We start from the raw sequence: 16,078 nt of genomic DNA, 5'->3' as shown, positions 1-16,078 counted from the left end.
TTTGATTGGATCAAACTCGAGGAACTGCAGAAGCAGGAACCTGGAGTTTAAATGAATGGCGAGTCAATGCAATGTCCTCCTTTGGAGTTTTATATTATTTTCTTGCTGTTTTCATTTCTGGAGCCTTTGACAAAGGTGAGAAAAAATGTATTTCTGTATGTATGTGAGTTAGACCCTTTTATAGAATAGACTTTTATTTTTATTTTTATACAGTAGAGGTCACTAAGGTGACCTGAGAATTTAGATTATGTTGTGACAAGTACAACCACCGACAGTGTTAAAGTTTATTTTCTGTGGTTTCTCTGAATATTTAGGAGGGGTTAGTGACGGTCACGGGGCTGTTGGAGCTTGTTCTTTAGGAAAATCATAGCAACACTTCAGCATTCCCAGTATGTTTTTTTCTTTTGTGTGTGTGTGTGTGTGTGTGTGTGCGTGTGTGTGTGTGTGTGTGTGTGTGGGGGGGGGGGGGGGGGGGTGAATTAATCTCACTCTGAATCAATTTTCAATATGTGAATGTCATAGTTTGAAAAAGTAATAAGGTCCTGCAGCTTATTGTTGGTGTCGACCGGCAAAGAAGAAGAAAAAGTAGAAGAACAAGAAGGGCAAAAGGGACAACGTGGCAGTTGTGATATTATGTCAGCTTACGATCTAAGGAAGTGTATCCGGCTTGATGGCTAATGATGCCCTGAGTGACGTTTGTCTGAAAATGTTTGCACAGGTTCATGCCATAATCCACACAATGTATTATTTATCAAACATGGTAATGTGAGAATTGTTAATGCTGAATGGAGTTTTTATAATAGTCATTTTATAATGTTGTTTTAACAAATGTTTTTTAAAGAACTCAAACAGAGAAAGTGCATATGTCCCCCAGTGAGTCATTTATTGGTTTAGCTTTAAAATTTGGAGATTTTCCTAAACTGCAAACTGAAAAAAAAAGTTTGACCTTGACCTGTGATGTATGACCTCTAAGCATTACATACTATTGCATGTACTTTAACTTTCATATGATATATTAGCCAAAATGATAAGTCAAATTTGACCTTGGGCGCTAACAATGAAGCTCAAAACAGCCTGTTTTTTGTTTTTGTTTTTTTTACATTCCTTGGCATAATTATAAGTCTGTCTATGGAGACACTGGGATGAATCTTACATCTAATATATTATGTAACCTTAAAATCTTGCCTTGTGGCTAGAAAGGGTGGATAGTGATCTGCACATGTGTGTGTGCACCTCTATGGTTGTGTTCGGGGTGTTGCAGTAGAACTAAAAAAAACATGTACTAAAAAACCTGAAACAGCTGGAAGCAACTTTGATTCCTGTTGCAATAACACAGTTACCAGATTTGTTTAGGCAGAGTGTCAGTGTGAGGCTGAAGGTACAACTGTGTGTTGCAGGAACTGGGATAGCCAGTAACACTGGACCTCATGTGTCAGCAAGTTGGACTTGAACATTATATTTAAAGTGCCTCACAGCTTGATCTATCTCCTACAGCTCTAACAGCAGTGGTCCAAACACAGCAGACTGTGCTGGCAGCAGTGGGAGAAGATGCTGAATTCAGCTGTCAGCTCTTGGACACTAAAGACGTCCTTCAGGTCACATGGCAGAAAGTCTCACATGATGTGGAGACAAATGTTGCCACGTACAGCAAGTACTATGGTCAGAGAGTGAATGATGGCTTTACAGAGAAATTTAAGTTTAAACATACTGAACTACAAAACTGCTCCATAGTCATCAGGAATGTGACGGAGCAGGATGAAGGCTGCTATCACTGTCTGTTTAACACTTATCCTGAAGGCTCCTTCACAGGTAAACCCTGCCTCCAAGTCTATGGTAAGAACTTTTACCTTAATGTGATTAAATGCACCAGAAGCTGGTTTATTCTTGACAACATGGTCCTTATAACATATTTCCTGATCCTTCACAGAGCTGCATGAACCTGTTGTTGATGTCAGAGAGTCAAACTCTACTGAAGAGTGGGTTGTTTCCTGTTCAGCCACTGGTCGACCTGCTCCCACTGTAACACTCAGTGTCTCACAACAAGACCTCAGCTTCTCACAGTACAACACTGTCAGTGTGTCCAACACCAACGCTACATTCACTGTCACCACTACAGCTGTGCTCTCAGGTTCACGTAAACACAGCACACAGGTGGGATGTGCAGCACGAGTGCTCTCTGCTCCTCACAGAGAGGTGATGGAGACGATTCCTGATGATGCTGGTGAGAAACTCTTTCAACATCACCGATTCATAAATTAATGATTACTCTGTGATTCTAATGTTTGTGTTTCTTTTTCCAGGTTTGGATAAGAAGTCAGGATCTAATCAGAGAAATTTAGGTGTGTTAACATTTGTGTTTTTAAAGCCAGTTTTTATGATCAATTTTTTTTGTCATTTGATAGTTGTTCACATTATTGTATCCTTCTATCTCCTGTTTTTCTCAAAGGAATCAGGATTTCAGTCATTCTGTCGTCTGTGGTGTTGGTGCTCTGTGTCGCTGCACTCATCTTTGTCAGGTATAAAAAGTGATCTCAAAGCAGATACTCGTCTGCTGATATTACAGCATCTTTACATATTCAACTGTTCTTAAATCTGTTTTCTGTCACACAGAGAGCTCATGGTGAATTATAACTGAAACAAGAAACACTCAGGAGTAAGTCTCTCTTCATCCTGCCAGACTGCACTCGGAAAGTTGCTGGTTTCTTTTTCACTCTTCAGGATATTTTCACATTTCAATTCTTTCCAACTTACCTTTTACTTTTCTACTTTCTTTCTAATTCATCAAACCCGTCTTTGGTTTGTCTAAGCTATTGTTCTTTGTTCAAAAATATTTTTATTCAGCAATATTAACACAGTGATGCTAAAATGTTTTTGTTTTTATTTTTAGAACTGGACCATTTTCAGTCAAATGAAGGGACACTCAGACACTCAGCGGCAGAAGGCAGACACCTCCTGAGGAGTGTCAGTTCATTATGCCAGAGTGTTACTTTTTTTTTTTTTATCTCAGTGCTTTGTGCTGTTTATTTATTTTTTGTATATCTTTGAAATGGTGCTGTTTATAAAAAGTCATGTTTTGGTGTTTTGTCAGATATTTAAACATTAAGTTACTTGAAATGCGAACTGTGAAAACGAGCATGAGTGGCTAACATGAACCTTTCTCATCAATAACTTTGATTAAATTGATTTTATTGATTAAATTGATACTACCAGAGACAACTACAATGAAAACTGCACTGTGCTTTTGTAAATAACAACACTTTTCCACCTGAAATTGCAGAAAATGGCAGCTGAAGGTCTCTGTTTGTTCACTGTGAACATGTTATGCTCAATTTATTACTACGTGTATTGTTAAAAAACCAACACATACATTTGTGTTCAGTTACTCAGACCAGGAATATTTATCACCTTAGTAATGTAAGACCATCCTAGTGCTAGTCAAGTATTGTTTTAATAATGTTTTAATGTTTTTTTAATCTGCAAACATTGCACTGCTCATCAGAAAGTGTAAAGAAACATTTGACGCTTTTGCTTCTTCTCTGTGTCAAACTGGACTTAATGCAAAACACTCCTTATTGTCTCCATGTAGTTTTGCAGGTATACTATCTGTTGATATGAGTTACCTTTCCACACATAAAGACAGCAATTTTCAGGCTTACAGTTTGTCAGTCTAAACACATGCAGACTGCTGTTATTCTCACTGTACTGCTGACTGACACATTTTCAAAGGTAAATAAATTTCACAAAGTCAACCTGCTTGTTTTTGTCTTGGTTTATTTCAGATTTCTACAAAAAATGTTTTCATCAAACAGATGATCAGATGGATGCTTTTGATTGGCGGCACATGCACAGCTGCACGTAAAACTGTTTGTTTTACATATACTGAACACACATGAAAAAAACAATTTTTCGTCCACTACCTGAAGTGAAGGTGACAGACAAGCCCAGACCAGCTCAGCCAAGAGATGCAGTTGTATTTCATTAAATGTAATCTCTCCAGCGTGTCCTGGGGCCTCCTCCCGATAATTAAAAAAGAAAAAGAAAAGAAATCCCAGTGTTGTGCCAAAAAGTGATTTCCAAATAATAAAAGCATCTTTGATCTGTGAAGTGTTCTGTTAAATAGATCATTTTTTTCCTTTCGTACTTGTGTTGCCGATTGGCGGATATTGGGTTGTTGCTGTGACTTCAAGTATAACTACTCTATAGAATAATAACGGTTCCATATTGCGCCTGTTTAGTGGTAATTTATGCCTAAATGTGACTCACTCACCTGCTATTGCTCAAAATGACCACCTGGTCATAATATGGATTCAAATTTAGAAGAAGAATATGGAATAATCCTTTAAATTCAGCTGTAGTTCAATTTTTGTTGTGGACATTAAGAAGGAATTCTTGATTCGTGAATGTATCCATTCAGATTTGTTGGGAAGGGTTCCTTGGTGAGCCACACCAACCACTGCCTTTGTTTGCACTTTTTTCCACTAGGTGGCACTACAGCCGTAGGATGACCTCCTACAACATCTTTCCTTGCTTTCGCTTCACTAATCAGCTCTGTGTTGCAGTTACCAGCTACACAGTGCACGGTAAATATGATAAATAATGACAAATGAGACTTATTGTGTGTGTGAAAAAAACCTTGAACCAGTGCACCACATGGAACAAATATTGCAGGACATCATTTGTGTGTTCACACTCAGGACCAACAGCAGACACAATGAGCACTACAGAACACATCACACACAAGTGGAAATAATTCACTCAGCCTTCAGAGTTATTGAATTCTGGTGTTCAATCATTCCATGTCCACATAGTGTATAAAATCAAGCACCCAGGCATTTACACTGTTCTACAGACATTTGTGAAAGAAGCCTGGAGAACTGCAGTGTGGTACTGTGATAGGATTCCACCTGTGCAACAAGTGCAGTCATGAAATACGGGTACGTAAAATCACAGAGCGGACCTTGAGGCTCATAGCGCGCATATGTCACATAACTTTTGCACAGTCACTGAAAACCTCTAAGCTTCATGTGGTCTTCAGACTAACTCAAGAACAGTGCGCAGAGAGTTCACTGAAGACTTCATGACTTTCATGCGCATTTTGTCATCTAAGACTTAAACAAGAAAAGCGCACAGTTTCGGCTTGGACTAATCTCAGTACACTCAGATCGAAACTGATAGTTGTGAGGATGTTCCATGACACACTGAAGAGGAGGGGGAAATATATGTGTTGTAAAAAGCAAATACCTATGAAATCGATGACTCGTTAGCTATTTAAGTGAAATTTGTGATATGTCATGTCACTTTTATTAATGGAGGAGGCCCTATTTAATTTGCTGTTTTGACGCACGCACTCACTCAGTGAGACTGTAGCCTGACTGAGCGGAACACCTACTGATTCAAGAGCCATGTGTTTTGAATTTTGGCGGGCCAATGGCAGAGCGTACAGTCATATTTATATTTTCTTTGATGGCGTTTTTTGTTCCAAAAGTAAGACAAATAATTTGTTTTCTGTATCAGTTTGATTTGGTTGTAAAATGATTCGTTACCTTCAGTTTAAGAAGCGTGTGACGTGGAGTGCTGAGTTTCACTGTAATTTCAGTCCTGTCAATGTTTTAATCGTTCTGTGTCGGACACGGCTTAAGCCCTGCACCAGTAACAGTCCTGCCATTTTCTCCGTGCAGATCTACAGCAGACTGGCAATAGCAGAAATCCTGAGCTCATGCATTCTGAACATGTCCCTCAAGTCATATGGCAGAAAATCTTAACAGAAAAGAAAGATGACTGCCAACAAGTTCTTTGGTCAACAAGCGAATCCAGACTTTACAAAGAAATTGGAGTTTAAAAATTGTGCACTGCAGAACTGCTCAACAGTCACCAAGAAGGTGGCAGAGAGATAAAGTCTGTTAGTTTCACAAAGCTGCCTCCAAGTCTAAAGGTAAGACGTTTTGACCTGGAATCACGGAGAAACAATATTCCTATCTGATAAATGCATCCACACATTCATAATACACCCAACCAAAATGTGGCAGAAGCGAGGCTTTTCACATCGATATACTGGTTCTCAAATTCTCTCAGTTTAGAAGTTAATGTGATATTTTTTCTTAGGAAGCATCAGATGTTTCCTCCTGCTATCTATTTCATGTTTATGATTTTTTTCTCTCTCACCTGCTACAGTAAATCTATTTATGAGAATAAACTGTGCCTGGAGAAGTGTTTGATTGAAACATTGCACAGCTGTAGTACACAGATACTTGGCAGCACATCAGTTTGCTGATTCTAGTTTCTACCACCAACACACGGAGTGCTTGTGATTTCTATGTACGGGATTTCATTTCATGTGTCATTTATATTACCTTTGCAGAAAGAAAACAAAGTAGGCCGTTACCTCTGATATATGAGTGCTCAAGCGTTCATTTACTCTTTCATCGAGTACAGTAGCGGGTTGAGCAGAGGAGACAGGAAAACACTTCGTCTGGTGGAGAGCGAGGATTGCACAATATAAAGAGAATGAGAGGAGGGGAAAACCGGGTTACACGCGCAGTTAACAGCGGTAATTAGGCGATGCGTGTTGACTAGGATTGTACTGAATTAAGATATTGTAATATTCTCCCGCACATATCATTTTTGCTGTTGGCTTATGTGCTCTCGTGAAGAATACTTTAGGCATCACCGTGGAAGCGTCTTGCGCTTGTTTCAATCTTTGGAGGGATGTATGGAGTGAAGATGTCACAGTTTGGAACTGTAAACTACGTTATTGCCGTTTTTACTTGTGGACTCTTTCACAAAGGTGAGTAAAAAGTGTACATTAATATTACACACATAGGTGTGTGGCAGCATGCGAGTTAGACGTTTTTACACAACGACAGATCACGTCCATTAATTTGTTACAAGCACACAACCCATTAAGAGTGGTGGGTGAAGCTGCTGTGACAGGTTTTCTGGTTTTGGAGGAAACGCATTAATCTGGTCTTGCTCTTGAACTGCGAGGAGAGAGAGAAAAAGATAAGTTCTAAGATAAGTGGTCAGCTGTGCGCAAATAGGTTTATTACATACATTGACTGTTGTGTCTTAAGAAACATCGCAGTTGTAAGAATTGCACACGTGTGTCTCTGTGTGTCCGCGTGTGTGTGTGTGCGCGCGCGTGTGCCTGACATGTGTGCCCTGTGCAGACCACTGCGGTTCAGTTTTGTCTTGTCTGCCGTGTGGTGGTAGTTGCAAGACGAACGTACTTTGGAGATACAGTATATTGGAATGTAAAAAGAGGAATGGACTACTACGTATTTTATACCTTAGAAACTAGAATTTTTATAAGTACCCGGAGCACACAGCCTGCTGAAAAAGACATGCACATTTACGCACCCTGCGCAGAAACATTATTTTCATTAACACAGGGACAGATCGACTCAAGATACATCAGAAAGATCTCTGGCCTCGTTATAACGATGTAGAGTGGGAGACTTTGGCCCACTCAGTGAGACATTAGAAACTGCTCTCGTGTTTGCTGCGCTTCTGACCTGAAGCGCTGAGGTGACGAACCAGACACTGAAAATTAGTTTGAGTACATAACGTTTGGATGAAATGTCAGTGCTTGGAGTTTCACATTATGCTGTTGCTGTTTTAATTCCTGGAGCCTTTGAGTAAGTTGAGAAGAAACTGCACATTAATGATAATATGTAAGTTAGACCTTTTGAAAGAAAATTCTTTAAAGTGAGTGCAGATGAGTATTTAAGAGGGGATTAGGGACTATCAGGGGTAATTAATATTAATTTTCACTTTAAATATGTTAATAACAGGTGTGGTGCTGGCAGAGCACGGCTGTCCTGTTCCGTTTCTATTTTCTCTACTAACAGTGTCCCAATTTATATAGAAAGTTGCAGTGAGCTCCTTTCAATAATGACCTACAAGGAACAGCGCAAATTAGTGGCTCAACAATGAACACACATGATGAAGGAGTGTGAAAGAGCCTAACAAAAAACAAACAAACAAAAACAATATAAGCAAAGGTTTTACTCCTGTTTCTGTCTGGAAAGAGAATTGTAGTTCTCTGAACAATCTGCGTGAAAATCATGGAGAGACTTATGAGACTTCTTGTGATTTTCATTGCAGAGGAGTACGAGATGCTCTGATGCAGTACTTGTTGAACGATAATTAAAATATTCTTGTTTTCCTGGTTAGATGCCTATAAAAGTACTCCTATTTCATGTCACCATGGATTTTGACAAAGCTTTGTTCCTTTCGCGGGTATGTCTTTACACTTGTAGGTTTTGTGCTGATGGCCAAGATTTCGTGTTGAAATTAAATGCTAAAACTTTGAAAAAGCAATTTAAGAATAATCCAGCAGTTTGGTGAATCTCTTTTAATTTGGTCCAATTAGGTCAATAGAATGAACCATTAACAGTATATGTTGATGGTATCACTAAAGTGTGCAGTCTCGTCAACACTGTCATATGCAAGAATACAGTCTTTTTTGTGTGATGACACCTGCTGAAGAAAATAACTGGTTGCTTTTTTCTTAAGAAGGAACCATCATTTCACCAAAACTTCACTGATGAATGTTTGTTTTTTCCTTTTACTCTTTATGCAGAAATGGGAGGGGCTAAAGAAAGCCAGTTTGAAAGCGATAGTGGGTTAATACACTATGAGCTAAAAGCATCGGCGTAACTTTGTGCTGAACATTGGGGGGGGGTAATTAAATCTGGGTAAATTCCCAGATGATTAAAAATGCAACTATTTTGCTGGTAATAACTGAAATGAGTAAAGAAAATCAACAGCCTATTTTTGCAAGATAATTCATACTTTTATTGGGGGGGCTATATTGGTTGGATCTGATTATTGGGGGGGGGTCATAACCCCCCTAACCCCCCTGGAAATTACGCCCCTGGCTGAAAGTCAGTTGTGGAATGTAAAAGTGCTTCGGTTTTGTATTTCAGATCATGTTTTATGAGGCTGTGCGTCTCCTAAGTGGATGTAAACACTGGCTGGCTTACATTTGAAATAATTTATTCTTGCTGTGACCTCAGAGCCTAGAATCAGTTCATGCATTAAGTTGACTTGAATCTGTGTAATGTGCTTTTACAGTTGCACTTTAACTACATTTGTCATTCTTCGAGTACATTTTTGACACTTTATCGGTACTAAGTACCTGAGTATTTCCTCTAAAAACAGCATGGTGTTTCATAACAGTGATAGCATGTTGCTGTGTGTTGCTGGATGAGGATGTGGGTAAATGCACCTCACACGGTGAAAGAGATTAATGAATGAAAATACACCAAACACCAAGTACACGCACAACACAAAATTGCAGCACATAAAAACCACCAAAAATAATTTTTTCAGATGCTGTTGACATGACGACTTTATGTTTTGCTGTTAGAAGTAAGCGGAGTTAGTGTTGATGTTTAACTAGCTAGCTACATTCAGCAACACATGCAGGAAACAACGGCGCTACTTTCAAAATATCCTTCTGTATTCAAAGGCCACCGAAGAGATCGTATACATGATGCTTAAACTCACAAAGCTCTCAGAAAAAAAAGCAACGTAAGTTGAGTTTGTGCTTCAGTCTGTCAGAATCAATAACTGATCAGCTCCGTAACCACCCTCTCCTTCCCGTTACTCCCTGGTCGGTGCCCATAAACGGCGCCCATTGATTAACCCACACCCACTCCTTTCTGTTCGACCCATTTCCACGAGTCCCTCTTTGCTGGATGTTGTGCCAGAAAGTGATTTCCGACATTTCTGTATGTTTTTAATGTTAATTAATTTGACTTATTTTGTTTTTTAGACTGTTCAGAAAGTTTGACTTATGTAAAGGAGCCACGTGATTCAGTGATGTCAGTGGAAGTATGGAACAAAAGGTGAAAGTTTTGAATGTGTTTGGCACAGAAGTCTTTATGTGCACCATTCAACCAGTGAAAGTAACTTATGCACAATGGTCTATTCCACTACACACAGAAGAGGGGACAACGAGGAATAAGTGTGTTGTACAATAGCAGACGTTTTGCAAAATATTGAATCTTATGGAATCAGTGATATCACACTGAGCGTAATATGTCATGTTGCTGTTATTAATGAAAGGGACATGGCTGGGCGTACAATCACACTGGTCTCTTCTTTGCTGGCGATTTTTTTCAGAAGGTGAGCGACTGTTTTCTTTACGACCTAAATGCGTGCTGATTTGCTGTAGTCAGTTTGCTGTGTGGTGATCGTATAAAGTAAAGTGTACTTCACTGCAGACAGGACATACAGTGAGATTTGGCATGTGGTTTCTGGGAAAATAAACTTAGTGTATAAGATGGAATTTATAAACAAATCAGCAAATATAGTAACTTAAATGTAAATTGGAAGAAACTGATCTTTAATTGTGAAACAGGCACACACAGAAGTCAAAATAAGACATGCTTATAACATTATAATATTAAATAAGTAAAAATGGCAGACGCAATTAGAATAAGGCATTCCCAAATTGCAGAATTAACATGATTGCACTTTGCATAACACACACTGATACGAAATAATTGTCATCTAAATCAGAACCTTTCTTGCCTTCCTTGGTGCAAAGTCATCAATAATGTCATCATATGAAATCTGGTCAGCAATTGCATGATTGATGCTGATGATGGCAACGCCAGTGAGGCGTTCCTGAGACATAGTGGACCTCAGATATCTCTTCACAAGCTTCAGCTTTGAAAAGCTCCTCTCTCCTGAAGCCACAGTCAGAGGCAGAGTGACTACAATTCTCAGAGCAGTCCAGAAATGTGGTTACATTTGTCATGCAAAACGTTCAGCAGCTCAAGAGAGGTCAGCGATGTTGATGCTAAGTCAGGCAAATTCGTAATCTCTGGCATCCAACTCTAATTGGCCTTGAAAAAGCAAAGTAGCACTGAGGGCCTCACACTGTTCAGTGAGGTCATCATTTGAGAGATTTGGAAAATGTGTTAGTACTTAGTTTTCTAATGTGGTGAATCCCGCTTGGATGGAAGACGCTGCAGCATCAACAGCAACATTAAAAAGGTCACCTACAGCTTCTTTAAGGCATCACTCAATGGCTCATCAAATGATTTGTAAGAGAAGTGCTGCTTTGTAGATCTCAGTCTTTTCTGTGGCAGAACAGCCTCTATGTTCATGTCCTCACACATATCCTTGGCTGACATTTGTGCAGAATCAAAGCCTGTTGCCCTGTAGCTGTAGAGACCTCGCTCTGTCTTTTTGAGCAGGTTGACTGCTACATCGCATGCATGTTGGGAGACTGCATGAGTTTGCTCACATGGTGGGTTTGGTTCAGGATGTCATACCACACCCTTGTACAAATGCTGAATCTGTATAATCCCACCTCCTCAGACAAAGACTGGGCTTTGGTGTGGTTTCTCAACTCAATCAAAGCCTCTTTCACTATTTTCTCTTGTAATGACACAATCCGAATCACAACCGACAGATGTTCAGTGCGGCTAATATCTGGAGTGCAATCTAGAGTTATGGAGAAAAAAATTTCCAAGCTTGATATCATCAACCATTGTTGAAGTGATCCTGCTAGTTTGTTTTGTACATGGTAACATGGTAGCTGCTGTGACTGCAAGAGCCTTTCTGGACAAGGTTAATGCACTCCTGCATTATGAGTCAGTACTGCTCTCTATCTTATTTTCTCAGCCTGCAGAAGTGCCGTCTCTTGTTTGCTAATTGTTTCACCTTTTTAATCCTCACTACCATTTTTTCCATGCTTTCATGGAGTTGTGGTGTTCATGACTATTGTAATACATTACTTTGTAATTACAGTAAGTTCCTAAATAATGCAACTTAATAGTGTGAGGATTTTTGTTGTTTTGCAAAGTCAGCTAGACTACAACATTATACTGTCATCCGGTTTTAGCGTAGCACAGTATGCAAACAGCCAACCAACAGCTATTATAATTCGTCACACATTCTCCATGATGACACATCGCTCGCTTCTCCTCCTCTTCTCCCTTTTCTAAACTGAGCAGCTGATGGCTTTGACCTTTTCTTGTCCATCTTCCATCGGTGTTCATTTTGCACTCCGTAACAACACCCCTCCCAATCGGAGAATCGTCATAACGTAAACTAATAGACCTGCACCTTAGTGCGCACATTTGGTTTGTATCGTTTTTCCCCTGCGATTGGCACAAACCAGGAAGAATTAATTGTGACATAATGGGCTTGGATTGACGATATTATGAATGAAATTAGCTTTATCAGGAAGCACCCCGCCCCCTCCTGTTTTGAAGGTAAGGGGCCCATTTGAAATCATTTATTCTTGAACAGGCTGTCTGTTGAATTCTCTCGCAGTCATAATCGTCATGTCTTTGGTGGCCATCTTTTCTAAAGGTGAGGGAGATACTGTGTTTTCTTTATGACACTTAATGCGTGGCGATTTATTGCTCTGTGGTGAGCTTCTGTAGTGAAGTGGATTTCACTGCAGAAAGTAGATTTGACGGGCGGTTCCTGTCAAGCGGAGCAGCAGAAGGAGGTAATAAACTTAAAGGAGGTGAAATTTCTTAAGAGCTGCTGACAATTCAACGGTCTCTTTGTTTCTCTCTTATCCACATGATGGTTTATTTACTCATTTAAGAGTATTTACTAATTTAAGAAGGAAGAGTGTGGGCTAGAGGAAAGTACTCAAAGGAAGAGGTTAGCAAAGAAAAAGTGTGATCTCATAAGAAAAATGTAAAGTGTTGCATTGAATGGAATCTGGTCAAGCGAAATGTATTTGACTGGTACACATTCAGTTAATACGAAAAACATTTTCTTTGATACTTTCGTTTATTTAGCATCAGAACTACTTGGGCAGCATGTGAGTGTGAGAATGAAGGTATAAGTGTGTGTTACATGTGTTACATTCGGTGTGAGTAAGGGTTGGACTTGAACTGAATATTTAAAGTGCCTTGATCTTTAACTCCTACAGCTCTAACAGCAGTGATCCAAACACAGCAGACTGTGCTGGCAGCAGTGGGAGAAGATGCTGAATTCAGCTGTCAGCTCTTGGAGACTAAAGACGTCCTCCAGGTCACATGGCAGAAAAGCTTACATGACGTGGAGACAAATGTTGCCACGTACAACAAGTACTTTGGCCAAAAAGTGAATACTGACTTTACAGATAAAGTTGAGTTTAAATACACTGGACTACAGAACTGCTCCATAGTCATCAGGAATGTGACGGAGCAGGATGAAGGCTGCTATAGGTGTTTGTTTAACACTTATCCTGAAGGCTCCTTCATTGGTAGAACCTGCCTCGAAGTTTACGGTAAGAACTTTTACCATCTTGACATAAATGTGTGAGCAGCTGGTGTGTTTGTAAGAACATGTTGATGATATCTCCTGATCCTTCACAGAGCTGCATGAACCTGTTGTTGATGTCAGAGAGTCAAACTCTACTGAAGAGTGGGTTGTTTCCTGTTCAGCCACTGGTCGACCTGCTCCCACTGTAACACTCAGTGTCTCACAACAAGACCTCAGCTTCTCACAGTACAACACTGTCAGTGTGTCCAACACCAACGCTACATTCACTGTCACCACTACAGCTGTGCTCTCAGGTTCACGTAGCAACAGCACACAGGTGGGATGTGCAGCACGAGTGCTCTCTGCTCCTCACAGAGAGGTGATGGTGACGATTCCTGATGATGATGATGATGGTGAGAAACTTTTTTGAAGTCACTGATTTATAAAATGATGACTACTGTTATTGTAATGCTTATGTTTCTTCTACCAGAGCTAGATGAGAAATCGGGATCTAATCCCAGGAATTTAGGTGTGTTAACATTTGTATGTTTTAAAGTAAGTTTTATCATTGAGTCTATTGACTTTTGATAGTTGTTTAAATTATTATACTCTTCTTTCTGCTGTTTGCCTCGAAGGAACCAGGATTTCAGCCATTCGGTCGTCTGTGGTGTTGTTGGTGCTCTGTGCTGCTGCGCTCATCTTTTTCTGGTATAGAAAGAAATCTACTCGTCTTAAACGATGTTGTTGTTTGTTTGTTTTTGTTTCAGCTGATAAATGTTTGCGCAGATTTAACTGTTAAATCTGTTGTCTGTCACAGAGAGAGCTCATCTTCTGACTAATCAAACTCTGATGAACTTGTATTTGTTTTTTCCAAGCCATCCCTCTTTCCAGAATACTCTGATTTTGCAACCTTAAGAGTGACATGCAATATTTTTCTTTTTCTGGTGTTTGTAGATCTGGATCATCTTAATAGAGGTTTCAGCGATTACACCACGATCCACGACTTTCACCTTTACCAGCAAGAAATGTTTTGACAAATTGTTTCTACTGGTCCATCTTCTGTTTTTGTTTTTGGTCTTTTTTTAACAAAATTTGAAAAGATAAAAGAAAAACACTCACACACAAAGCATTCATTTTTACTCATGTTGCAGTTTCTACTTCAGTAGTTTCTGCTTTTATTTATCTATTTTTATATTTATTCAATATTGTGTTTTTGGCAGATTTTTTAACATTAAGCTACTTGAAACAAAAAGTGTAAGAATGAGCAGGAGTGACTAACCTGAAATTGTTCTCATCAATAATTTTAGCTGATCGATTAAATTGCTTTTATTGCAGTAATTCCTCCTAATACAAGCAACCATGAAAACCTGAAGTTGCAAAAAACGGCCACTGGGGGTCTCGGCTTATTCATGGGGAGCATGTTGAGACATTTACTGGTCAATAAAACAATAGGTTGTTTTTTTTTTAAATCAACATATACATTGTTCAAACTTTAAATTACTCAGTGTTGGGATATTTATCAACCTACTAAAACGATATCAACGATTTTTGTCAAGTATTGTGGATATAACGGTTTATTCTCATGGTAAATGTGCAATCAACACTGTGCTCTTTATCGAAGATGTGTGTAGTAAATGTCATGAGCTTTTCACCTAAAACTCTATAAAACTTTTGAGATTTTGTAAGTTCTCTGTGTCATACTGAACTTCCTGAGGAAGCACACAAGCACACATTGTGTCAAAATGCACACAACATGTGTTGTCCCTGACCTGATGCAGCGTGAAGGGGGCCTAACCAAAGCAGGCCGTGCCGTAATGCTGGGTTAAAACCACTGCATTTGAGTGGATTATATTTCTTGCCGAGTGAGCCCACTAGATGGCACTACAGCGTCAGTGCGCAGGACATTTCCTCGTTTTCACTTATCACGAAAACTTGCTCACCGTGCTTGAGGAAAGCATGCGACACTGCTCTGTGTTGTAGTGGAGAAAGTATGTTTTACTTTCATTTTAAGGATTAAAGCATGTTTTGAAACACAAAAATCTTAATGCTGTGGCTCAGTTAACTTTGTACCGCTGCACATGTAACTCAGTATAGGCCGACATAGCAGATGTCATTTTTTCAGACTGAATGTAAATACAAAATTTCCATGTCTTGTGATTTTTCGTTTTTATGGGCCGTTGTTTTGTTTTTGTTTTGTTTTTTTGTAACAATGAATGAAATGAATGAAAGGTGGTGGATTGGCCAGATGCTGGCCCATGTGATGTGGGGGGCTAGAGGGGCTTGAGCACCCGCCCCTTTCCTGATGGGTGCCCAAGGTGCCCTTTTGTTGAGGCAACTTTTTTTAAAAAAAAACAATTATTATTATTTTTTTAATGTGTGCGTGCGTGCGGAGTCCTGTCTGTGCCCCTCAACAATAATATTTAACTATTAATCACAGTTTTGCTAAATAAAAGGATCTGGCTTGCATCAGTCACATGATCACATTTAACCAATGATCGCCCTCGACGGCAGAACGCGCTGGTTACGAGCCGGGAACGAGCTCACAAAGAGCACGCGCATTTTTTGCGGTCCGGAGCTGTAGGAGAAACACAAGTTAACTCAGAGACACAGACTGATGCGACAAACCCAGTAAGTAGGTGTACAGCGCACACTGTAGTGTGTAGCACACAGGAGTATTGGCTTATTACGTACACGTTGGTAAGTTGTCTTGTGGCAATTTGACGAACTGAAACAAACGAGCGTGCTGTGTGTGCAACAGCGTGACAAACATTACCTGTCCTTTTATTAACTGCACAAGTAGTGCTGGTCATAGCTGCTAGCTCACTGGGTAAGGCTGTCATGGGTCTGTAGCTCT

The 16,078-nt window shown here is 39.6% G+C and overlaps 2 protein-coding genes across 3 annotated transcripts; both read left to right on the top strand.

Moving 5' to 3' along the window:
• LOC113017014 (OX-2 membrane glycoprotein-like) lies at positions 1 to 3,940 on the top strand. 2 transcript variants are annotated; one of them, XM_026160270.1, is made up of 7 exons: positions 1 to 135; positions 1,495 to 1,833; positions 1,928 to 2,221; positions 2,301 to 2,339; positions 2,447 to 2,516; positions 2,611 to 2,653; positions 3,780 to 3,940. In XM_026160270.1, the coding sequence occupies exons 1-6, from the start codon at positions 72 to 74 to the stop codon at positions 2,633 to 2,635; spliced, it is 831 nt and encodes a 276-aa protein (XP_026016055.1). In that variant the 5' UTR covers positions 1 to 71; the 3' UTR covers positions 2,636 to 2,653; positions 3,780 to 3,940. The 2 variants fall into 2 exon arrangements, with proteins under 2 accessions (XP_026016055.1, XP_026016054.1); XM_026160269.1 differs by lacking the exon at positions 3,780 to 3,940 and adding an exon at positions 2,888 to 3,749 and having other exon boundaries at positions 2 to 135.
• Positions 3,941 to 10,075: 6,135 nt separating this feature from the next.
• Positions 10,076 to 14,258, top strand: LOC113016555 (OX-2 membrane glycoprotein-like). The gene is made up of 5 exons (XM_026159457.1): positions 10,076 to 10,124; positions 12,905 to 13,249; positions 13,338 to 13,637; positions 13,715 to 13,753; positions 14,179 to 14,258. The coding sequence occupies exons 1-5, from the start codon at positions 10,076 to 10,078 to the stop codon at positions 14,256 to 14,258; spliced, it is 813 nt and encodes a 270-aa protein (XP_026015242.1).
• The last annotated feature ends 1,820 nt before the right edge of the window (positions 14,259 to 16,078 follow it).

This window comes from Astatotilapia calliptera, chromosome 23 (genome assembly GCF_900246225.1).
Source record: "Astatotilapia calliptera chromosome 23, fAstCal1.2, whole genome shotgun sequence".
In the NCBI taxonomy this organism is placed as follows: Eukaryota; Metazoa; Chordata; class Actinopteri; order Cichliformes; family Cichlidae; genus Astatotilapia; species Astatotilapia calliptera.
The sequence above is the reverse complement of the archived record's forward strand: the minus strand, read 5'-3'. Positions and strand labels throughout refer to the sequence as shown.

Bases quoted from the DNA above. Each gene is read 5' to 3' on its own strand.
- LOC113017014 (XM_026160270.1), top strand. From the start codon at position 72: ATGTCCTCCTTTGGAGTTTTATATTATTTTCTTGCTGTTTTCATTTCT. The intron at 2,340-2,446 runs GTGTGTTAACAT...TTTTTCTCAAAG, and splicing joins ATCTAATCAGAGAAATTTAG to GAATCAGGATTTCAGTCATT. The intron at 2,517-2,610 runs GTATAAAAAGTG...TCTGTCACACAG, and splicing joins GCTGCACTCATCTTTGTCAG to AGAGCTCATGGTGAATTATA.
- LOC113016555 (XM_026159457.1), top strand. From the start codon at position 10,076: ATGGCTGGGCGTACAATCACACTGGTCTCTTCTTTGCTGGCGATTTTT. The intron at 13,638-13,714 runs GTGAGAAACTTT...TTCTTCTACCAG, and splicing joins TCCTGATGATGATGATGATG to AGCTAGATGAGAAATCGGGA. The intron at 13,754-14,178 runs GTGTGTTAACAT...TGGTGTTTGTAG, and splicing joins ATCTAATCCCAGGAATTTAG to ATCTGGATCATCTTAATAGA.